This window comes from Otolemur garnettii, unplaced genomic scaffold, assembly GCF_000181295.1.
Source record: "Otolemur garnettii isolate 467f Iridium unplaced genomic scaffold, OtoGar3 scaffold00009, whole genome shotgun sequence".
Classification (NCBI taxonomy): domain Eukaryota; kingdom Metazoa; phylum Chordata; class Mammalia; order Primates; family Galagidae; genus Otolemur; species Otolemur garnettii.
The window spans coordinates 14736139-14761405 of NW_003852404.1; the positions used below are offsets into that span (position 1 = coordinate 14736139).

Below are 25267 nucleotides of genomic sequence, written 5' to 3' on the forward strand. Positions count from 1 at the left end.
CTAAATAGATGTAGTATGTGTTCATTAGTTCTTCACTACATTGAATTAGAACTTGATGCTAAAGTACTTGTATTTAAATGTCTTCTGAAAAACTTCTGAATGTACATAATGAATGAATTCTTTATTATTTTCCCTATGCATCATGATATATGATACTTACTACTAGTGAAAATCTTGTAAAACATTTTCTGTTTAAATATCTACTTTTTAAATAAATTCTACTTTTTAAAATATTTTCTCCTAAAATTTTCATCCAAGTGTAACTGCAATACAATTTGCCATATATAATTTATTCACTTCATATTTATAGAGATGGTTCAGTTGCATTATTTACATTTATTCTAATATTACTATTTAGACAGTAATAGCATTTAGATTCCTTTACAATTTATGTACATTATATTTGATATAAGTAAATATCTACTTTGGAAGCAAAATAAATAAATTGAAATTAATAATGTTAGAGCTCATAGTGTTTAATATGCAAAATGTGATTATTAACACTTTCCAATCACTGTAAGCCCAATAAGAAGATGGTAATATTAGAGAACTGAATTTTTAAATATTTAATTTAGCCAATATATTTTATTTAGTAATTGAAGCAGAAAACAGGTTACCTGAAAATCATTATGAAATGCATACCTGTACATGTGAAGAATTTAGATTCTCCCACACTAAGCTCTACTTTGCTGAGTGAAATTGTCACTTGAAGAAGAGCTGGAAAAAAATAGAAATGGTTAATTATGGTTTTAAACATGATTTCTAAGATTTTAAGAGACATCTAAACCACATGTTGGAAGCAGCACTTTTTCTGCAAAGTTTTATTTGCAGAAAAATGAAAGGTTGGTAAATTATACTCCAAAATTATATCTGTTACATTATTATGCTTTAAAACAACAAAATACAGCACATAGTCAAGCTAATATGCTGAAAGCTAATATTCTGTTAGTCAAGAAAATAATGAAAATTATACTCAGACATCTCTTTCTTGCTCACAGGCTAAGCCTTGTATTAGATTGAGTAATAGGGAAATGTTTTTTGAAAGCTGAAAATTTTAAAATCTAAGTCATCTACTGTAATGATAACAATAATATCTGTATATTTATCTCTCTATGTATACTATTAACATTTTGACAAGGTACTCAAATATTTCCATAAGGAAAGGTTTATCATTGCCTAGAGAAGGGTCAAGGAGCATTGATTTTCATATGATCAATCAGTAAAGTAAAGGAACCAAGACAGTAGCAATAAAATAGATGGGTTACTCCATAGTTTAAATGCTTGTGGTAAAAATTGAAGTAAAATAGTTTAATTTTCTAGAATTTTAGAAGATAATGCAAATGCCATTTTAAAATGAATAAACAGGTATTTTTGTATTAATATGCTGTCTGATCTGTACAATATAGTGTGTCCACTTCTGAAATCAACTCCACCAGCCTTTGCTCTCAGAAATACATAGTTGAGAATTCAGTAAAAGTAATGATGGTGCAAGTGATAAATGGAAAAAAAGCCAAAAGGCTTATATAAGTGACATGAACTATACAGAGACAGCATCCGAGCTTGTCCAGAATAACAGGGTGCTAAATTACACTAGGTAACACTGACCAGGATAATATTGACCCTCAAAGGCAGGTATAGAATCAACCAACCCACTGGGAATGGGAGATGACAAAGGAGACTTGCCTTCCTTGAGTTGGGTCAGGGGAAAAATGTTTCTCCTTAGATTAACCATATTCTAGATTTTGGATTTCATTTATAAACATGGGTCCTTTGGAAAACCCCACCCTTAGAAACTAAAATAAAAATTCTGCCATATCTTAGATTTTGGATTTTATTTATAGAATAAATAAATATCTTAGATTTTGGATTTTATTTATAAACATGGGTCCTTTGGAAAACCCCACCCTTAGAAACTAAAATAAAAATTAGTCTCACACATAGGGCTCACAGATAAGTGGGAAAAAAAATCCTGAAAACAGATTGTCTAAGAATTTTATAAATGAAGCTTACTTTAATCTAAATCCACATTCTTTTATTTTTTTAATAAACATTTGAAATTTTATTTTAAAAAAATCACAACCCTGAATATTGTTGCAGTTAGAGGCCCTCTTGGCTCTCTACAATGATACTGAGCATGCTCACAAGGGGTTTAAAGCTGTGTTCTAACACTAAAAATTACATCTTGAATTCTGGGAAGATGGCTGACTGATAGCCACCCTCCACAGAGGCTTCTGAGCAGAGGAAGAAAAACTAAATAGAATCGAACTCTATAAAGCCAAAGACAGGGAGTTGAGTCAAGAAAGAAGTTTGGCAAGCTGTAACTCCAAAAAAGACAAGGAAGAGCATTCAAGCAAACAAATTACAGGTACAAAGCCACTAGAGGATTGGAAACCCCTCCCCCAAGCAGAGGGCCTGCTACAGGCTATCTGCAAATGAGCAGGGAACAAAAGACCTCTCATTTTACCTCACTAGAGAGAGCCGCTAAAGGCTCTCTCCAGGTCTCTTTCTTTAGGGAGGTCCCACTTACGAACCTAGACACCACCCTGCCAGGCATAAAATTGAACAGATATTTTCCCCACAAGTCCAAATTCCCAGTTCACCCTTTCCCCCTCACATGGCAGCCTGAAGTTCTGCCCTTTGAAGAGCACAGAGTGTTTGGCTTGTCCTGAGAGAACTGGGCATATTGTGGACCATCAACCATCAGGACAGAATCTGGAAAGAAAGAGGGTGTGGGAAGAAAGGAACACTCAGAGGGAAGAGGAGCAGTCCCCTGGTTATGATTATGCCTGGCCAGTAGTAGTGTTGACCCTCAGTTAAGGCTGTGTCTGGCGGGACAGGGTGTAGAACCCCCAGTTCTGACATCACCCACCGTGGGAGAGTGGTTGCCCCATGTGGACTGAGTTCGGCAGACAGGGCTGGTCCCTCTGGGCCTGTGAGCAGAGGCTTGATAGGTGTGGACTGAGACCTGAGAGCAAGGGCGTAGTCCTCTGATTCCAACAGAACCCTTCAACAATGGCTTACTGGATGTGAATCAAGACCTGAGGGCTAGGGTATGGTCCACTGTCTCCAACTGGTCTGGCAAGCAGAGGCTAGCTGTGTGTGGACTGATACTGGAGGGTGGGGCTGGTGCCCTGACTCCAACAGAGCCTGCAAACAGAGGCTTGCCAGGTAGTGGACTGAGGCTGGCAGGTGGAGGTGTGGTCTCCTGATTCCAACTGGTCTGGCAAGCTAAGGCTAGCTGGATGTGGACTGAGACCAGTGGGTGGGGGCGCGACTGCTGACTCCAGCTTGGCCTGTGGGCAGAGAAGCAGACAACAGTGTGGACTGACTATGGCAGGTGGGAGTGTGGATCTCTGGCTCCAATTGTGCTATTGGAGACCCTTGAATTCCTCTCTGTTAGACAGGGTTTTCACTGCCTATGACAATTTGGTTGGAACCTGTGTCTGGGGCTGTCCACTTGTGGACATTCTGAGGTTGAACTTTGAAGTTCTGTAGTGGAAAAGAACTGAAGGGTGGGGGCTGGGCACTACAGCCATTTGTATCTCTTCATAGTTGAGATTTAAACCTAATACTGTGGTTTCTTAGGATAGGGTAGAGGTTGGCTGATGTCAAAACAGAGCTAACTTGTGTTATCTCACCACGTAAGTCCTCACAGTCTCTGGCTAAAATTCTGAAAAGAGCATTTCTAAGTTTGTAGTAGATAAGCCACAATTACAAAGCCTAGCGCTTTGGTAAGGGGCTATCTCTACTACCTGAGAATCCCAATTCAATCTCACCCTATCAGTTCTAATAACCAAACAGTTGAAAATAAACATGGTGCAGACCCAACAAAAGAACTCTGGCAACATGATAACCAGACTAGATGAACCCCTCAAGAAAAGACAAAGGAGTTACAACTAAAGATGCCATACATACACAAATGGCAGCAATGTCAGAAATCAAATTCGGAATATGGATGACAAATAAGATACATAGAATGGAAGAAAGATAGAAATTGAATTCCAAAGAGTAGTTCTAAAGTTGTCTCAAGAAATTAATGAATTCAAAGCCCAAGTCACCAAAGATATGGACATAATGAGAAAAGAGATTCCAGAGCTCAAGGAAATGAAAAAGTTAGCTGAGGAGCTCTGAAATATAGTAGAATCCCTCAGTAATAGAGTTGACCAGGCAGAAGAAAGGCGCTCTGAAACTGAAGAGAAAGCTTTGGAACGTTCCCAAACACTCAAAGAGGCAGAAAAATGGAGCACAAAAACTGATCATTCCCTGAGAGAGCTCTGGGATCACTCCAAAAGATCAAACATTTGTCTTATAGGAATTACCAAGGAAGAAGATGGTCCTAGAGGTATAGATGTTCTACTCCAAGAGATTTCTGAGGAGAATTTCCCAGCATTGCAAGAGATACAGAACTTCAGATAGCAGACAGTTTCAGAACCTCAGCAAGACTCAATTCAAATAAAGCATCTCCTAGACACATTGTGATTAATTTTGCCAAAGTTAAGACTAAAGAGAAAATTCTACAAGTAGCCAGACGTAAGAAAGCATCACCTACAAAGAGAGAAATACCAGAATGACTCCAGATCTCTTAACTGAAACATTTCAAGCCAGAAGAAGATGGTAATCAACCTTCAATCTCCTAAAACAAAACAACTTCCAGCCCAGGATCCTTTATCCAGCCAAACTGGGTTTCATTTGTGACGGAGAAATCAAATACTTTAATGCTATAGACATGTTGAAGAAATTTGCCATAACTAAACCAGCTGTCAAGGATATTCTCAGACCCATCCTCCATTGACCAGTGCAATGCTGTACCTCCAAAGTAAACTCACCCAGAAATTATTGAACAAAACACAACTTCCACAGTGGTGAAAGGATTAAAAATATCCACTGAATATCCAAAAATCATGACACCCAAAACAAAAGCAGGCTTATCAATTCTCTCAATTAATGTGAACAGTTTAAATTGTCCTCTAAAGAGGCACAGGCTGGCTGACTAGATACTAGATACATACACTCAGACCAGATATCTTCTGTATACAAGAATTTCACCTTACCTTAAAGGATAAAAACAGACTCAGCGTAAAGGGAAAGACTTGTGTAATACAGGCAAATGGAAACCAGAAAAAAGTAGGGGTTACAATTTTAGTAGCAGATACAATTGGCTTTAAAGCAACCAAGATAAAGAAAGATATTTTATATTTGTCAAGGGAAACACCCAACATGAAGCAATTTTGATAATTAATATTTATGCACCCTACCAGAATGCTCCTCAATTCATAAAGCAGACCTTAATGGATATAAACAACTTGATATCATCCTGCAGTATAATAGTTAGAGATTTTAACACCCCTTCGACAATTTTGGATAGATCTTCCAAGAAGAAACTAAACAAAGAAATATTAGACTTAAACCTGACCCTAGAACAAATGGACTTTATAGACCTCTACAGAACATTTCACCCTAATAGAACTGAATATATATTCTTCTCATCAGCCCATGGGTGAGTGGAGGGGGATAAGGGATGGTTATTTGGGGGCACCTCACCTAATGTGCTTGATGTAATGGTACATTTCAAAACTATTAATAAATTAGTATAACTGTGACAGATGTGTTACTTAGTTCAATGTAAGCATTTCACACTGTATATCAAAGCAGTACCCTGAACCCTATAAATGTATCAATGTACAAAGTTATGATTTAATAAAAAATAATTTTTAAAAAAGTGCCTAAATGCCTTTGGAAACTGAAAACAAAATATTGAATAAAAATCTAGGCATCCACCTAGAAGAAAAAAAATCATTTTATCATAAAGACATTTACACTAGACTGTTTATCACAGCTTACAATTGCCAAGATATGGAAACTTAAATGGCCACCAACCCAGGAATGGATTAACAAACTGTGGTATACCACCATGGAATACTACTCAGCCACTAAAAAGGATGGAGACTTTACATCTTTTGTATTAACCGGGATGGAACTGAAACATATTCTTCTTTGTAACATATCATGAGAATGGAGAACCAAGAATCCGATGTACTCAACACTAATATGAAGCCAGTAGATGATCTAAAACACATAAGAGAAAAACTCAAATCAATCTCAGATAGGGGCTGGGGAGTGAGTGGGGGGAGCAGGGAGGGGCATGGGCGTGTTCCCACTGAAGGGGCACAATGTGAGCGTGTATGGCACACCGCTTGGGGGCTGGGCACAATTATAAGAGGGACTTTACCTAACAAATGCAAACATTGTAACCTAATTCTTTGTACCCTCAATTCTAAAAAGTATTGAATAAAATCAGTATGGAAGAAAAAAAAATCATCGTAAGAGTTGTGGGTCCAGTTTCAGTCTTTGACTTGTAGTTAACCAGTTCTCCCACCACCATTTGTTAAAGAAGGAGTCTTTTCCTCAGTGTGCGTTTTCATTTAGTTTATCAAATCTCAGATGGCGCTACATGGCTGCATTCATCTCTAAGTTCTCTACTCTATTCCATAGATCTCTATCTCTATTTTTGCGCCAGTACCATGCTGTTTTGACCATTGTACTACATCCTGAAGTCTGGAATACTATTTGGCCATAAAAAGATGAAGATTTTTACATCTTTTGTATTTACCTGAGTGGAGCTGAAACACATTGTTCTTAGTAAAGTGTCACAAGACAACATACTCAAACTAATACAAAGCCAATAGAAAACAACTACAAGCCCCAGCAAGAGAAAAACACAAGTATATTCAAGTGGATGAGAGTGGTGAGGAGGGAAAGGGTGGGGGGAAGAAAAGGGATTGGTAAAACTTCACCTAATGTGCATACTGTAAGGATATTCAGCACACCCCCTGGATGAAGGGCTCAACTACAACTTGAACTTCACCTTAGAATTGTAAACATTTATATTCTCATATTAATGTGGAATTTTAAAAAAAGATATAACTCACTAATAATGAAAGAAAAACAACACAGTGAAATAAGGCACTATGAGCAGGAGTCAGCAGAAACAATTGGAGAAATAAACTCCCCTGCAAAATTCAAATAATTTGTAGACTAAGAATATAATTATAAGAAATGTTTAAAGTAATAAAATGTGCAATCAGAGGCACGAGAAAGGAACAAAATATTTAAGAAAGACCTGTCAAATATATTATTTAAATTTTTAAAATGTTTCCTCATACTGCCTGTCTTAACAATTTTAAATTAATTTTTCTCCTTCAAAACATCTCTGGAAATATGGTAGGCTATATGGCTTTCTTCTGTCTTTTCAGCCTGGGGTCTTGTTTTTATTCATCATCCCCCAAATTTCATAGAGTACATATTATTTTATAGGTACTCAATAAATGTTTGAGTAAATCTAATATTTCAGAGTGAAAAAAACTAAAGAAAAAAATGAGTCATAAAGAATATGAAGAAAACCAGTAGAATCATGAAATAAGGGATTGTCTATACACCATTACAACTGCCAATTCCAGTAAAAATTCACAGAAGAAAAATTGAGCTTTAATGTATTAACAAGTCAATAGGTTAATTTAGTTACAGTTGAATGAGATCAACAGAGGTAAATAGAAGAACACAAGAAGTTGGGGAAAACCAGAAATCAAAAAAAAAAAAAAAAAAGAAAGAAAAGAAAAAAGAGGATAAGTTATTTGGATCCACAATCCCAGTCTGTGGTGCATGGATTTCTATCTTGGATAAGATTTGTAAATGCCTACAGATAGAAGGGAAGGCACAGAAAGAGACTGTAAGATTGAACAAAAGAAAAAGTATAATATGTCCCTCATTCCCTTTTCTTTCTTCTCTCTAATTTCTCCTTTAAGACATCATGCCACCCATTCCCTTTCTCTTTGGTCCTTTAATCTCTATTTTCCCCAAACATAAGTCTTACATCTCCAATCTGCAGCTAACATTTCACTTGGACAATATACTTTAATTTCAAACTCTCTATTTGCAAACTGAACCAGTTTCTCTTCCACAGGATTTGCACTCTGGTCACTTCTCCATTTTTGGTGAACATCGATCAATTTCCGAGTCTGGGTTATATAATCTGTGAAATATAATTTGTACACACTTTTATTTAGACATACACTGTCAGGGTCCCTTCGTGGACAACACTTATGCCCAGGACTAGTTTGTCTCTGGCCCTGGCTTAACCAGGTTCTGGACACTGACTGCTAAGCTACCTTGCTCAGGAACAATTGCTCTTAGGTGCCTGAGCTATTTACTTTAGCTGACGAGAGAAAGAGAGAGAGAGAGAGAGAGAGAGTCTTTGAGAGAGTAAAGCCGTCTTCTTAGAATAGATAGATCTTAGTCTTTAGCAGAGCTTAGTGATCTTCAGCAAAGAGACACAGTGCTGGCATTGTGCAAGCAGGAGTGAGAGAGTCAGAGTGAGTGGGTCGGTGATAGAATGCACACGCGCCCAACTGCCTTCTCCTCCAGCCTAATGTGAGGCTGATCTCTGCCTCTCAACACCACAGATGTAGAGATTGCCAGTTCACCAATGCTCTCATCTCGCGAGCTCTCTCATGCTTGTTAGGAGAGCTAAATCCCTCTCCATGCCCTTTTCACCAAGGTGTTCCATTATTGAACTATACAGGTATTTCTTATGACTTTCACTCTTCCTAGTTATAGGCTATATGGGCTGCTACAATACACTCATTATTTTTGTTATTTTTGTTGAAGTGTAATAATTGTACATATTTATGGGGTATAAGTGATATTTAATACATGAATACAGAGTATAATGATCAAATCATGGCATCTAGGATGTCCATTACCTCAAATGTTTACCATTTCTTTGTATTGGGAATCTTTCAAATTTTCTACCTATTTTGAAACATATAATAAATTGTTGCTAACTAGAGTCACACTTACTATGCTAAGAGCAGAACTTATTCCTTCTATTGAACTGTATGTTTGCACAATAAACAGTTTCTCTTCATTCTGACCCCAACATTCCCAGCCTTTGGTAAGAATTATCCTATTCTCTAGCTCCATGAGATATGAGATGAACTTTTTAGCTTCCACATATGAATGAGACCTCGCAATACGTGTCTTTCTGTTGCTGCCCTATTCACTTAACATTATGTTCTCCAGTTCCCTCCGTTTTTTCATGAATAACAGGATTTCATTTTTTTTTAGACAGCATCTCATGCTATCACCCTCAGTAGAGTTCTGGGACATCACAGCTCACAGCAACCTCCAACTTTTGGGCTTAAGAGTTACTCTTGCCTCAGCCTCCCAAGTAGCTGGAAGTATAGGCACCTAGCACAACACCCAGCTATTTTTTTTTTTTTCAGTTGTCATTGTTGTTTAGTTGTCCCAAGCTGGGTTTAAACCTGCTAGCCTCAGTGAATGTGGCTGGGACCATAACCACTGTGCTATGAGCACCAAGCTTTCATTCTATTTTTTTTTTTTTTTATTAGGGAAAATGATCTGAACAGACTTTTTTTTTATTTTTTCTTTTTAGACAGAGTCTCACTATGTCACACTTGGTAGAGTGCTATGACATCATAGGTCATAGGAACCTCAAACTCTTGACCTCAAGTGTTCCTCTAGCTTCATCCCCCCAAATAACTGGGACTACAGGCACCTTTCACTCTTTCTCAGGTTGATCTCTGAACTCCTTAACTCAGGCAGTCCACCTGCATCAGCCTTCCAGAGAGCTAGAATGACAAGCATGAGGCATTGAGCCAAAGGCCTCTGAATAGGCATTACTAAAAGGAAGGCATCTAATCAGTCAACAGGTACAAGAAAAAATGCTCATCACATATTATCAGGGAAATGTAAAACAAAACCACTAGTAAACAATGAAGATTATGTGACCCCAGCTGGGATAGCATTTATCACAAATGCAAAAATATCAAAAGCTAGTGAAGATGCTTCTTCTTCTTCTTCTTCTTTTTTTTTTTTTTTTAGAGACAGAGTCTCATTTTATCACTCTTGGTAGAGTGCTATGGCATCACAGCTCACAGCAACTTACAACTCCTGGGCTTAGGCGATTCTCTTGCCTCAGCCCCCTGAGTAGCTGGGACTACAGGTGCCCGCCACAACGCCCAGCTATTTTTTTGTTGCAGATGGCCGGGTCTGGGTTTGAACCCGCCATCCTCCTTATATGGGGCTGACGCCCTACTCACTGAGCCACAGGCACCACCCTGAAGATGTTTCTAAAGGGGAATTCTTTCAGAATATTATGGGTACTCAAATGTTTGGATTACATGAATTCCTTTTGTATAGTTTGACTCAGAGTTATTAATGTGTCCATCACCTAGATAGTGTGCATTGGACCCATTAGGTGTGAATTTACCCATCCACTTCTGCATCTTCCCACCTGCTTGCTTTTTGTTAAATTTTACTACCAAATGTGTACACAGGGCATTGATTGATTAGTTCCAATTTGATATTGAGTACATGTAGTGTTTCTTTTCCCATTCTTGCAATATGTCAATTAGAAGAATGATCTCCAGTTCCATATAGCTTGTTACAAAAGATATTAGTTCACCGTTTTATGGCTAAATTATACTCCATGGTATATATATCATAATCAACCCAAGTGCCCATCAATACATGAGTGAATTCTGGCTTTCTATTCTTATCCATTGATCTATATCTCTGTTCTTATGCTAGATAATGCTGGTTTGTTTATTATGGCTGTGAAGTGTAGCTTGAAGTCTGGTAAAATGATGGCTCCAGATTTATACCTTTCGATTAAGGTTCCTTTGGCTCTTCAAGCCCTTTCTTTTTTCAATACAAAGCATAGAATTAGTTTCTAGATCTGTGAAAAACATTGTTGGTTTTTTAAAGGGGATGGCACTGGATCTGGTGATCACTTTGGGTAAGATAGACATTTTAACAATGTTGATTCTGCCAATCCATTAGCATGATATATATTTCCATTTGTTTACTTTATCTGAGGTTTCTTTCTTCAGAAACTCATTTTTCTACCTCTAGAAGTCTTTCTTTTCTTTTTTAAATTAAATCATAACTGTGTATATTTATGGGGTAGAGTGTGCTGATTTGATACATAATGCGGAATGCTTACATCAAACTGAATAACATAACAATCATCTCATTTATCTATCTGTTGTGGTCAGACATTTATACTCTACTCTTAAAAGAGTTGAAATGTACCATTGTGTTATGCACAATAGATGATGTTCCACAAAATACTCTGTACTCCTGACCTCCCCACTCCCCTCCCCTCTGTCTCCTCTCCCCTCCTTCCTTCTGGACTATAGTTGTGTTTTATCATTCCTATGAATATGAAGGTGATTATATATTGGTTTCAAAATAGTATTAAGTACATTGGATACATTTTTTTCCAATTCTTGAGACACTTCACTAAAAATAATATTTTTCAGTTCCATCCAGGTAAACATAAAGATGTAAAGTCTCCATTCTTTTTTATGACTACATAGTATTCCATGGCATACATATACCACAACTTATTTATCTATTCATGGGTTGATGAGCATTTGGGCTCTCTAGAACCCTTTTATCTCCTTGGTTAAATATATTGCTAGGCATTTTATTTTCTTTGTTGATACTGTGAAATGTATGGAGTCATTGATTCACAGCTTGACTATTATTGGTTTATAAGAATGCTTTGATTTGTGTGTATTGATTTCTGTAACCTGAGACTCTGCTGAATTTATCAATTCTAGGAGTCTCTTGGCAGAATCTTGAGAGTTTTCTAGACACAGATCATATATCAGCAAAGAGTTACAGTTTGCCCTCTTCTGTTCCCATTGGGATACCCTTGATTTCCCTCTCTTGTCTGATTATTCCGGCTAGCTCTTCCAGCACTATGTTGAATAGAAGTAGTAACAGGAAGAAATTGTATCTAGTTCCAGATCTAAGTGGTGGCTTTCAGTTTTTCTTCATTCAGTATAATGTTGGCCATGGGTTTGTCATATATAGTTTTTAGAATTTTGAGATACACATCCCTTACTTCCACTTTTTTATAGTTTGTGAATAGTTCTTATCATAAAAGGGTTATTAATTTGGGGTGGCACCTGTGGCTCAAAGGAGTAGGGGACCAGCCCCATATGTCAGAGGTGGCGAGTTCAAACCCAGCCCCGGCCAAAAACTGCAAAAAAAAAAAAAAAAGTTATCAATTTTATCAAATGTTTTCTGAGATGATCATATGGTCTATGTTTTTGCTTTTTTTTTAATGTGTCACATTTATAGATTTGCATTCATTTAACCATCCATTCATTCCTGCAATGAAACCCACTTGATCATGATAGATATATATATTTATATGTTGCTGAATTTGATTTGCTGGAATTCTTATGTCTATATTCATAAGGGATGCTGGTCTGTAGTTTTCTTTTCTGTTTGTGTCCTTTCCTGGTTTTTGCATCAAGGTGATACTGGCTTCATAGAATAAGTCAGAGATGATTCCTTCTTTCTTGATGTTATGAAATAATTTCTACAGGATAAGTATCAGTTCCTCCTTGTAGGTCTGATATAATTCAGCTGTGAAACCATCTGGTCTGGGACTTTTTTTCATTGGAATATTTTTTATTGTCACTTCACTGTATCAGGGTTCCTCACAAAGCTACAAATAGATCTACCATATGATACAGCAATTCCACTACTGGGTATTTATTCAAAGGAAAGGCAATAAATATAGTGTAAAGATATCTGCACACCCATGTTCACTGCAGCACTATTCACAATAGCCAAAGTATGGAATCAATATAAGAGTCCAACAACAGATGAATGGATCACGAAAATGTGGTATATACCCATAATAGAATGCTATTCAGAAACATATTACTTTTAATTCAATATATTTTGACAGCCTTCATATTTATTTTTCTAACTTTTACCTCTTTAATTTCTTTTTCCTCCTAAATATTTCTCAGGCTGACTCATGCATATCTTTCTAAATCTAAACTTAATTTCACCTTCCTACTCAAAATTCTTAAAAGTGGATTTGCTTTAACTGATTAATCAATTATTATACAATTTTTAATTGAAATAAAAATTACCTTTCCAAGCTTATTTCCAATTATTTCTCTATGATGCTTCTGCAGCTACAGCTACCTAGGACTCACCCTCTCAACTTTACATTTTTTCAAAGTGTTTCCTTTGCCCCACCTCCCTTTTTCTCCACTACGCATCCCTTACTTCCACTCCATCTTCAAGAAAAATCTAAAATCTGAATAATTTTCCAAATCTTGCCTGAGTGCTCCATTTATGATATTAGGAAATAAGTATTTTCGATCAGTAAGAATTCTAATTAAATGTGTGAAATATTGTTGATAATTATATTCATGTCTCTACTTAATTTTAATATAAATTCATGGAAATCAGGGATAATCAATCAAGCTTCTGTTCTCCTGAACTGATAATATATGGATAGCAGGTTGATGGAAAATTACTTACTTGGAGATTACTGTACACTAGGAACAGAACATTGACAACATTATTAGTATTAGTATGAATGATTAATATTAACAATATATAATTTTGGAATGACTTCATTACTTTAAGTTGAATTTGAGGATATCAGAGAGTTTGAGGAATGAGGAATGTCTGTCAATTATTACATAAATAATTCCTACCATGGGAGTAATTTGCTTTTCTAAGGAAATATTATAGGAAAAGACAGAACTTGAAAGATAAAGGCACTTTAAAAGTTAATGCAGTCCTGGACAATTTTTATATTGATTTACTGATGGATGTTATAAATAATATATATTCCTTGTAATAAAATGAAATTGAGCATAAAATTAATTAGCTAATTTATATTAAAATACTTGGTTAATTTTTCATTCAGTACAAATTATTAATTCACTTCTTAATTAAGCCATATTTTTCGTGGACATTTTGGTGACTGGGCAAAATAATTTTGTTGCTTATATATGATTAAAATATATAAAGAAAACACACTCCTCTATTAGATTTCCCAATGGTCAGAGTGGCTCTAATTGCCCTCAACAAATATGTTAAAATGTTTTCATCTTAGTATAAGCCTAGAGAACTAAATTTGAGGTCCGCCTAATCACTGCTGTAATGATTTAGCAGCCACCATTTTTTCTTGTGATCAGTCTTGACTTGTGCCCACCTCCACATGACTGATTCGGGACACAAATTTCAGAAGAAAACTTAACGGTTTTCTAATGCCAAACAGCTATGTTTGGGGAAAATCAAAAATGAAAGATACGCTTGATTGTCATCCAGATATCCAAGAATATCATTACATGTTTTCACAAGAGAGTCATCTGAGGTCGGACTACTGAGCTGAAGAACTTATCCTAGGAAAAGTGCTACATACGTCATTGCTGAATGTCACTATAGACCCCTTTGACGTCCTCTCCATGGGATGCTATGCACCCATGCCCATGCCTAGTCCACACTTCAAAGCACTTTTTCTAAGATGAGTTCACAGTGTTAATTGTCCGACCTTGTATGACAACAGCTCTGATAGCCATTCCAGAAAAAGAGTTCCAAAATTGTTTAATAAATAAAAAGTACCCATTGTAACCTGAGCCTTTGTACGCATTCAATACTCACCTTCTGTGTGCCTTCTAGGCCCTTTTCTACATTTCCATTATAGATATTGGATACGTGCTCATGTCCTTATCCTCAATTTTGATCTGGAAAATGTTTGCTAGTATGTAATATATTCTTTACTTCCAAAAACTTACATTTCTTGAAGTCAGCATATGAGAACTCAAATGTATCCTCTCCCTGCCTTAATTCATTCTTTACTGACCATCCCAGTGATGCAATTGTTAGCCACTAAGTCTACTTTTCAAAAAAGGTAAGAGATATACAAGATTCTTTCTCTTTTATCTCCATTAATTTATAAATGCTTGTCAAATTCAGTTTACTCTTCTTTTTAAATGTTCTTCATATATGCTTCTGTTTTGCAACCTCACTGTCTTAGTTTCATTGCCCACCATTGCTAGGGTGATCTAGTGAATGGAAATTGAACATCAGGTATTGAGTTTTTCAGGAACATATGAGGAAGTTTTTAATGTATCTGTGTGTTTGTGTAATTTCTTTTTTCTGGAAAAATATGTGCAGTTTTCTTTTAATTTGGTTTGGTTTCATACCTGGAATTCTGATTCAATTCATCTAATGTAAGGCCTAGGATTCTATATTTTTAAGCAACTTCCATGTGCTAACCATGGCTTTTCAGAAAACATCTCCCAGTCCAATGTCATTGACCTCAACTAGGAGGTTCTCTGCAGTGCAGAATCTCAGGTCTCATTTCAGACCAACTGGGTCACAATCTATAATTTAACAAGATCCCCTGTAGAGTCTTTGCATATTAGTGTGATCATGGCTTGGACTATGGGCATCAAGTATGTTTACCAATCTGTAGTACAAATATACTAAATGCTTCCCCTTGTGTATAGATAAAACCCTGACTTGTTCACATTGACTTGTAAGACTTTTAATAGTCTGGCCATCTCCTCAACTTACTAGATCTTCTTTACAACCAAATCAAAATTAAACACACATAATAGTGAAAGTATCAGGAAATTTTGCAAATATCCCCCATTTAGTATTTCCCTATTTCACTTTAAATTTTACTCCTTATTTATTAGATATCTCTCCTTTTTTCTCAACTAAGGATAGGTCTTCATTTTCTTGTAAAGATTTACACGAGTTCTCAAAAACAGCTAGAACCTTTCAGTATCTTCTAAAATCCTATAGCACTTTTTTCTAAGAGCATTTAACACATTGCACATGAATATACTAATAATAATCAAACTATTTTAATATGCAAACAACATTAACATATATTTTAACTTAAAGCCATCATAATACCTTACCCCAAATAATTTAGTATTATTTGAGCTAAAGTTATTAATTTGAAGAAGGTTGCCTGTTTGTCTTTAGTTTCAGCACAACTCTCCAGTAGCACTCAAGATGCTCTCAATTTCATTCACACATCTGTTTCTCCACTTAATTATATACTCTTGGGAAATGATGACAATGCCTAATTTATCTTAGTCTATCCAGCCAGCATGGATCTGGAAAAGATCCATGCTGAAATATTTGCACATAAAGGACTGATGTTAGAGTAAAATAAAACAAAACTTATTCATCTCTCCATGAAGCTTTATGTTGGTTTTAAAAGTTGAATTCAATAGTGAACACCTTTAAATCTAGTTTTCTTCTTAGTAGCCTTATTACATGTTATGTAGTCATCATATAAAAATTGGTATAAATTAATTTAGTGACAAATTGACACACACAGTAGTGCGTGTGGATGGGTGTATGTTTTGATTCAAATGTATATTTCACATATGAAAATAAAATTTATAAAAATGTCATCTAAATTAGTGGTACTCAAAAATTAATTGATGTGCAAAATAGGCCATGTGAATAAAAAAATAAAGAACAAAAAAGGTTTAAATACGAAAGAATTAAAAGTGAAGGTGATAATATGTCTAAGAAAATGTTAAAAATGATGAGTTCAGGAAGAACCTGATACAATATTTACTCATATGACAAGTATTTAAAAACCTGGGTTCACTAAAATATTATAGTGACTACATCACATTCAAGAGGAAATGTTTGTGAAATAAAGTTTATGCTGATCTGTGTGTACATTTATATATGAAATATATATACATATTTTAAACAAGACAGAATGATTTTGTTTTAAAAATACATTATATAAAATTAAATATCATACAGTAAGTTTAAGAAATAAATGTAGAAGGCATAATGTCAAAAAATTAGTAAATAAATTTTACTTCACAGACAACTCAGCAAAGTGTTTCTTAATAATGTAAAATCATTACTTAATTTTAATATATAATAACCAGGAAATAATAAAACTATCTGTCTCATCTTTTTGTTTTAAATCAAACCCTTTTATAAAAAGTATCACTTATAATAAATAAAAGTATAATAAATCCACTAATGCCAATTAGACAGGGAATGTTGTCCTAGATGAGGGAAGCCATCTGTGCTCTGGTGGAGTCAGGCCCTGGGTCCGGGAACCGGTCACTCATCACTTATTTTGAGTATGACATTTAATTAAAATTAAAATATCTTGAAGAGGCAGCTAAACTCAAGCTCTATATCTAATCCAAGTTTATTTCACCAGGCACTACTTAGACACGTAAGTTATTAGCCACCTTGATAAAGCCAGCATAGAACATTGTGTAAAAGTTTATCCCCGCTAATACTATGCAGTAGTGAATTAAATTAGGGGACGGTGATTGCATTGGGCCTATATAAGACGTTGAATGCTTGTGTAAGTGTTTTCTATTCTCCAAGTAGAAGCAGTTTCTCTCCATATGAAGGTCAGCATAAACCTTATTTATAAGCCTCTCAAAAGAAATCAAACGTATCTGTCACTCAACAATTTAGTCAGAAGGTTTCACTCTCCTTCCTTTCTCGAATGATTTTATACTACTCATTATTTAGCATTTATAGTGCTTAAGGGTAAACAATGATATACACTATCAAAATGTGAAACTCATCAGAGTATTACAAATTCTACTCTAAAGCAGTGTGGAAAGAAAAATGAATACAATCTCCTCAGCTTTAGGAACAAAATATTTTGAATTAGAAGCATTAAAATAAAAGACTAACAAACGATACCCCCCTTAATGTGAGAATATACTATTTTCTTCTGTTCAGTATAAATCACAAAATTATTATATCATGAGAAATTTAGAATCAATAATATTTCACACGGTCTCCTAAAATAAATTTAGAATATTACAAGGCATATTTCATACAATTAATAAGTTTTTAGAAGCACACAGTATCAGTGATCTCTTGAATAAAAATGACATTTATAAACAAAGATATAGACATTTATTCATTAATTCAGTGGCTCATTCAATAACCAGTGGAAATACTAAGGAGGTATATGCTGGAGCTGATATTAAAGTTTGCAGTTAGGTATATGCAGGGAAAGTAGTTTACTAGAATGACAAAATTCCCACTTTTCAAAAACTAAACAATGTATTTGTTTTAGATAGTAAACAACAGTTCTGTTTCTTATATCTCCAAATCAATTAGTTGTAGGAGCACTTATATTATAGCTGAGGCATTTAAGTTTATACCAACATGACGTATTATACAAAGAAAACACACCTTACAAAGAATTTATTCCAAAATGTTCATAGATATAGGAAGAGAAAGAGAAGTTTTAGGAGCCAGTAAGTGTGGATGGCTCACTATAGAGAAAATGTGCTTGGTTTTTCTGTCTCAGTGAAAGCACCTTAGGCATCTCAGAATCTCCAATTATTGTAGCTAAAGGTACATCCAGATCTCTAGTCCAGTGATCTCAGGCAGAGGTGGGGAACCTGTGTCCTTAAGGCCACATGAGCTCTTCTAGGTCCTTAAGTGCAGCCTTTTTACTGAATCCACGTTTTACAGAACAAATCCTTTTATTAAAAGGGATGCAGCAGAGGAAGATTTTTACTTCTACTGCATTTTTTTTCTTTACTTAGGAAAGAACATTTTGAAGTCAGAAGGTCACGAGTTCCCCTCCTGAAGTTGATGCTGTTTTATTGATAATGTTGAAAAATTTAAGTGGGAGCAAATTCTGCAACCTCTCAGATTGGAGAGAAAGTTGATTTGGGAAAAGTACCGTCCAAATTGGGAGAGAAAACAGATAGTCTACCCCTCCTCCTTGGAATGACAGAGAAGAAAGTTAAGAATTATGGGGTTTCCAGAAATAGTTCTCAATCTTGTTGTGTGGCTGGGGTGTGTGTGTGTGTGTGTGTGTGTGTGTGTGTGTGAGAGAGAGAGAGAGAGAGGAAGAAAGAATATGTGTGTGAGAAAGAGAAAAGAATGAAATAACTCCATAGATCGTGATCTTGCACCAATGGACAGAGGCAAAACTTCCTGTGACATAGTCCAAAAGTGAGTCAGAGTCAAGTCGTGGTGCTATGCTTGGCTTCTGCACCCTGTGGGAAGGTGCATCATCCTAAAATCCAAACATTCCCTATGTGGCACAAAGCAGCAGCCATTACTGTGCCTGCGGGGGAGTTCCCTGCTGATAGATAAGTGGCCCACCTGCCAGAAGCCAGCCCTGAGTAGAGAGAAAGTGCAGCTTAACTCTGAGCACTCACCAGCACCAGTGGGAACACAGACTGGGCTGATGGAGCTTCAGTAGAAGTCCCCTGGTCCTGACCCAGTCATGGGCGCAAACCACAGATTCCTCACAATTCCTGGGAGAACACCAGTTCCAGGAGTCAGCAAGCACAGGAGAGCTGCTGACCAGAGGATGATAATGTACCTAAGGGTGGCTCGGAAACCCACATGTTTACACAAGCAGGGTGGGGATATGTTGGGAAGGTGCTGGGAAGACACACAGATATGCTGGCAAGGTGCTGAGCTGAAAGTCTATCTGTAAGCGATTGAATGAATGAACACACAAACCATAAGGAACCCAGAATCCTGTCTTTACTACTTTCTTGTAAATAATGGGGATGATAATTGTATTAATATCTCCATTGTATTTGGGAGGATTGGTAGGAAGCATTTAAATAATGCCTGATACATAGTAAATCATCAATAGTAATCCCACTTCTTAATCCCATATAAAGACAAATGATATGTTTTTGCCACATTTTACATCAGAAAATCATTTCATGTTTGTACACCACTGAACTGAGACTATTGATAAAAAATTGTATTTGGAGTTCTTTTTTATTTCTAAATAAACTGAGAATTCTGTATACATTCCAGATTAAAATGGAATGTATTTAAGCGAAATTAGTTCAACTGCATTCAATGATGTTGACTAACATGCTTAAGATTTCCCCTTGCTAGGCTCTAGATATTGTTGACAAATGCAAAAATAATGCAAAAAAGTTTCGATGCTCATTTCCATGATTGTCTCCTACCTTCGTGAAGAGTGGAAAATGTAGTACAACATCTGAGGTCTTACGCTTATGAACCACATAGACACATACACACACACCCCCCCCACACACAGTCTATGGCATTGGTAACCATTTGGAGAAAATCATGGACCAGACAAGGTTAATTATAAGGTAATAAATCCATTAGTGGTGACCATATTTCTAAACTAATGTAAAGAAAAATTAAATAGTATTAAAAATGTTTATTTATGTACAAATAGTATGGTAATGATCATAATTAAATAGTAAGATATGCTGTGAAGTTCAAATTCTCTCCCATCTAAGCACGACTCCTCCCCCCGTTGGTACCCCAGAAAGTTATTATTATTATTAGTTGCAGTTTTTGGCAGGGACTGGGTTTGAACCCACCACCTCCAGCATATGGGGCCCGGCGCCCTACTTCTTTGAGCCACAGGCGCCACCTGAAAGTTACTATTTACAAATCAGAGCTCTCCTCAGACCTTCTGGGCAACCCTTCTATTGCCCCTCTTATGTCCTATCTTCCATTTGATCTTCCGGAATTAGGTTGTCTCTCTCTCTCCTCTCTCTCTCTGATTTCTTTCTCTCTTCCCCCTCCCACTCTCCTCCTCCCTCTCCCTCCCTCTCCCTTCTCCTCTCCCTTACTTTCCCTTTGTTTCATTGTGCTTTCATAGCTCATCTGGGGAACAATTATTTGTTTATATGGCCATATCTCTAATTAGAATGCAGTTTATGCTGAGATAGGTCAATGTCGTGTTCAACTTATTAAACCCCAGAGTCTTTCTCAGAGTCTGGAGCACTTCAGGCCTCTATTATATCTCTTAAATAATGAATGAATACATTAGTTGAATGAATAAAAAAATTAATATATTTAAATTTTCTAGTTAAAAAGGTACAACTCAATTCCCCTTTCTCTTTCCCACAAAAGGGAGGGCAATTGTTTTGCTGATACTTTTTAAAGACTTTCTAAAACCAAACCATTTTATTTAAATATCAGTTAAATAATAAAGGCACTAAAAGCATCAGAACATATTCTACTTGACTGATTGACTGCAAAGGGAAGTAATTATTACTGTATTAGTGAATTCTATAATAAGCTTCACAACAAAAAGAAATATCCTCACACATTTATTAATCTTTTTCTTTCAAACATATTACATCTCATACAATAGAGCTGCTTATTGTATAGATGAAACTCTTTTATACTTTTTTTTTATTGAGACAGAATCTCACTTTGGCACCATCTGTAAAGTGATGTGCTATCACAGCTCACAGCAAGCTCAAACTCCTGGGCTCAAGTGATTTTCTTGCCTCAGCCTCCCTAGTAGCTGGGACTATAGGTGCCTGCCACAACAACAGCTATTTTTTGTTGTTGTTGTTGTTGTTTGTTTGTTTATTTAGTAGGCCAGGGCTAGGTTTGAACCCACCAACCCCGGAACATGTGGCCGGCGACCTAACCACCAAAGTATGGGCATCCAGCCTTTTTTATACTTTAATATTTTATTACTTAACATAGTACCTTAACAGAAGTGAAGATAATATCACCAGTACATATCAAAACATATATCTTAAAATAGAACATTCATAGCCAAAAATACACATTATAATGATTCACAATAATTTTCAATGTTAGCTACACAAGTTGCTTTGCAAGATAATTAAGTACATGTGAACCTGTCCAGAACTTGTGCTTTTAAATATCATGAGTGTCTCTCATTTGACTTCTCGAGGCATCAGAAACTAAACAGAGCTGAAAACCAAGAGCGGGAGCAAGATTCTGCAACTGAATTTCTCCCCAGTACCTGGGGTTTACGTAAGTGGATTCTCTCCCCTCCATAAATGTGTGAATGTGCCTATCAAGTAAAAATCAAAATCTGCATAAACTTTCTTGTACATGTTCTGGTTCCCAGATTCCTGAAATTTACTTTTTAACTGTTTTTGCCTGCCAAAAACATTTGAGGATGCTGTCAGATTGCTTGGGTTCTGGGCATCAAGATGGCAAGCGACCTGCTCTAATTATTGCCAAGGACATTGTATGGGACCTTTTATCCGGCTTCAAAAGTACCTGAAGCTTTTGTCTTCCATTCATAATGAGGATAAAAGAATGTAAACAGTTTACTCCACTCTCCATTTAACTGATGGACACAGAGTGCTTGGCGTCAGTTCTGGGATTACTCCAGCGACCAGCCTTTGTTCATAACCTTCAGAGAAATTTGGTTGTGCTCCAGTTCCATCCATCTCTTCTGTTCACAAAGCAAAGAGTTTACAGTTTAATGGCAATTGCAGAGAGGTGGTTTGTGTATTTCATGAGTTGTTTATCATAAAAAAAATAGAATAGTACAAACACCTCCTCCTACGTACAGAAGCCTAACCATGCCTGCTAGTACTGGGTGTACTAAATAACTACAGAAATACACTCTCCTTCATCAGCTAGGATAAAAAGATGAATAGCTATGGGTCCAGTTCAGGAAAACCAAAAGAGAGAATGCACGATGGTCTTAGCAAAGATATCCCTATGATCTGGGTAAATTTATAAATGCCTGTTTCTTTTCTAGAATTACTGAGTACACTCTAGGCTAGTCACTACCTTTTCAAGCAATGCTTTATGAAACTGGCCTGTGAGGGTATTAGAACATCCTCTGGACACTGAACACAGGAGGTTCCAACAAAAAGAAACGACTTCCCTTCTTTTAAACGTTGATTAACCGGAGAGTACTTGAATCTATAGACTGACAAGCTGCTCTCATATACTTGAAACATATTGTAAATTGTTCTTTTAATTGGATTTTGTGTGACCCTCTGGACTCAGCATTTGCAATTGTGATTATAGAGGTGGAACTGTATGTCATCAACAAATTAGAAGTATTCTCTCACAGAATTGAAGTGTGGGAGACTATCTATCAATCAAGTCTTCAACAGTTCATTGCATTTTCAAGAAGGTAAGAGCCTTACACCATCCAGCCTTACACCATTCAGCTAGACCTTGGGAGGCAAAGTCTTTAACAAAGTATAACTTAAGAGAAGCACACTTCAGGGTCCTCGATAAACAGGACATAACTCACAGGGAAGTTTAGAGGCTACTTATAAGCTATAGCATGTTCTAGTACAGTAGTAAATCTGATACGAGTGCTAAGCCCAAGACCAGTCCCAAAAGATATAAGGGTTGTTCTCATCAAAGCCTTCAAATGTTCAAATGTTCATAGGACAACAACACTCCCCAGGTTGCCGTAACCTTCTGTTAGCTTGACATTTATACTATACAAGATAATCACTTAGAACCAAAACTGTTTTGATGAAAAAAATTCTCAAAGAGTCGTAGCACACATATTATAAATAAGTATATATATATATACACACACACACTGTATATACATACACACACACAAACATACATGCACACGAACTATTGCCAAGTGATAGAGTGAGAGCACTCTCGTTAGGAACAACATCCTCTATAAGTGTCCCTCTTCACAACAGATATACAAAAACCACGTAGCCATTCAGGGGGACATAGCACCTTGAGTCATGTAACCTCACTGAGGTGGTCTTCATATTCTAACACCTCTACACACACTTCATGCATATTTATCCTGCCTTAAAAGCATCTAGTTTCATTCAGCTCTTTATAAACAGAAGCCTGGGAAAACAAAGAGGTGAAATCAACTGCACAATACAATAGGGCCAGCTTCAATAAACAGCATGGGAAGAACATGGTCCAGAGAACTGGTAATGGTCTAATCTTAAAAGTTCCCTTCCTTTCCCAAAAAAATGCTCCAGAGGTGAGAACATGTGGAGAAAAGCATATAAGTTGATCCACATGCCATTTTCTGATCATACACAAACCTGGCCTGTCTGGCAGATAAAAATCAAAGCTACACATAACAGCTTCATGACAGGAAACTGGCCTAGATATCTGAGGAAGGGTTTTGAGTTATGAAGAGAGTTGACATCTGAGTAAGATATTCCGCCTTTGCTGTTTGATAGCTCTACAATTTGGTTAGCTCTCTGGATCCCTCACAGTTTCAGAGTCTTTATCTGCGAAGTGTCAGATGAATAGCACTCAATGTCATACATTCCTTCTGAGAAATAAAAGGAATAATAATATAATGAGCTGGGCTCATGTTTGATACAAGGTTTAGGTCACAGCTATAAATAAAATAGACAAACTAAATAAAATAAAGATTACAAACTTGATTTTTGTACTCCTGCAGTAGACCCTTTGCTTTAGCACATTTTTTTTTCCCGAATAATGTTTTGGATTTGACAAATCTTTATATATTCTTTTTTGTTTCTTAAAACTGGGCATCCTGCAAAGGTCTTAGACTGTATAAGCCCACTGCATTTTGGAATTTCTTACATTCTCATTCACCACAGTCTGAAGCCAAAGAATCTGAGTTTATAATCCTGAGTATCCTGTCTTACAAATCTAGGCCCAATGATGCAGCTCTGTAGCTACTGAGCACCCGGGATTAGGGGGTGGGAAAAGGAAAAGAGTGTAATCAATAAGACAAAGGAAGAAAAAAATAGTTTTTTAATAGTGGTTTTTGATCCTGGGGGATTTGGCAATTTGGAACTAGATTGTAGAAATGTTTTGAATGGCATGAAAATAGATAAACATCGGTATAGATTAAGAGATGAAAAGTTTAGAACGGGATCAGGGGTAGGATAGTAATGTCCCTGCAGGGACAAGAAAGAAAGGAAATGAAGGGAAGGAGAGTAGGGGGGGGGAAGGAAAGACAAAGATGGGTTTTGGAGGTTTGACAGAGATTATTTTATTTTTACTTTAGTTGATTTTGGCTACTAGTTTATCCAATGTAATTTCTCAAATGTTGTACATAGATATGGAAATAGCTTCATTTGTTTGATTGCTTGACATAAAATTGCATTATTATTTAAGCCATCAAAGAACTCTATCTACATCATTCTTCTTTTGTTTTATTTTCATTTCATTTATGAAAGAATTTTTTTCCCTATAGATGTCGTATGATTTGGAGAATCAATTCAATATATTATTTTTTATATAATAAAATGTATTTCTTTTCTTTAAAGAGTATATTTTGATAACTAACAGCAAAGACAATATTAGTCAAGGGTAGATAAAGTTGTATTTTTAAGTAAAATTATAATAATTTTACTTTACTTAGTAAGAGAGCACTTAGCTTTCTTTTGTGGTATATGAGAAAGGAAGGAAGGAAGGAAGGAAGGAAGGAAGGAAGGAAGGAAGGAAGGAAGGAAGGAAGGAAGGAAGGGAAATCAGACCACATTTTATCCTTTCCCAGTAGAAAAAAACAGATGAGACGGGTGTTACAAAGAATCATGCACTTAAGATTAATCTTGTTCTGCACTAGTGGAGGGCATATTATCTTATAAATATTAGCATTTACGATCATGTAATATTAGGTAGGGTAGCTACAGAAAAGAAATCTTTGATTAAAAGTTGATAC

At 36.2% G+C, this 25267-nt stretch overlaps 1 protein-coding gene across 3 annotated transcripts in view; it reads right to left on the bottom strand.

Moving 5' to 3' along the window:
• The window catches only part of NCAM2 (neural cell adhesion molecule 2), a 488664-nt gene that overhangs the window by 226936 nt on the left and 236461 nt on the right, over positions 1 to 25267 (bottom strand). For 2 of the 3 annotated variants that reach the window (XM_003783902.2, XM_023509713.1), the window contains exon 2: positions 643 to 717. The exons of the other annotated variant lie outside the window; for it this stretch is intronic. In XM_003783902.2, coding sequence (XP_003783950.1) covers positions 643 to 717 — 75 coding nt within the window. The remainder of the gene's footprint in view (positions 1 to 642; positions 718 to 25267) is intronic. 3 annotated transcript variants of the gene reach the window in all.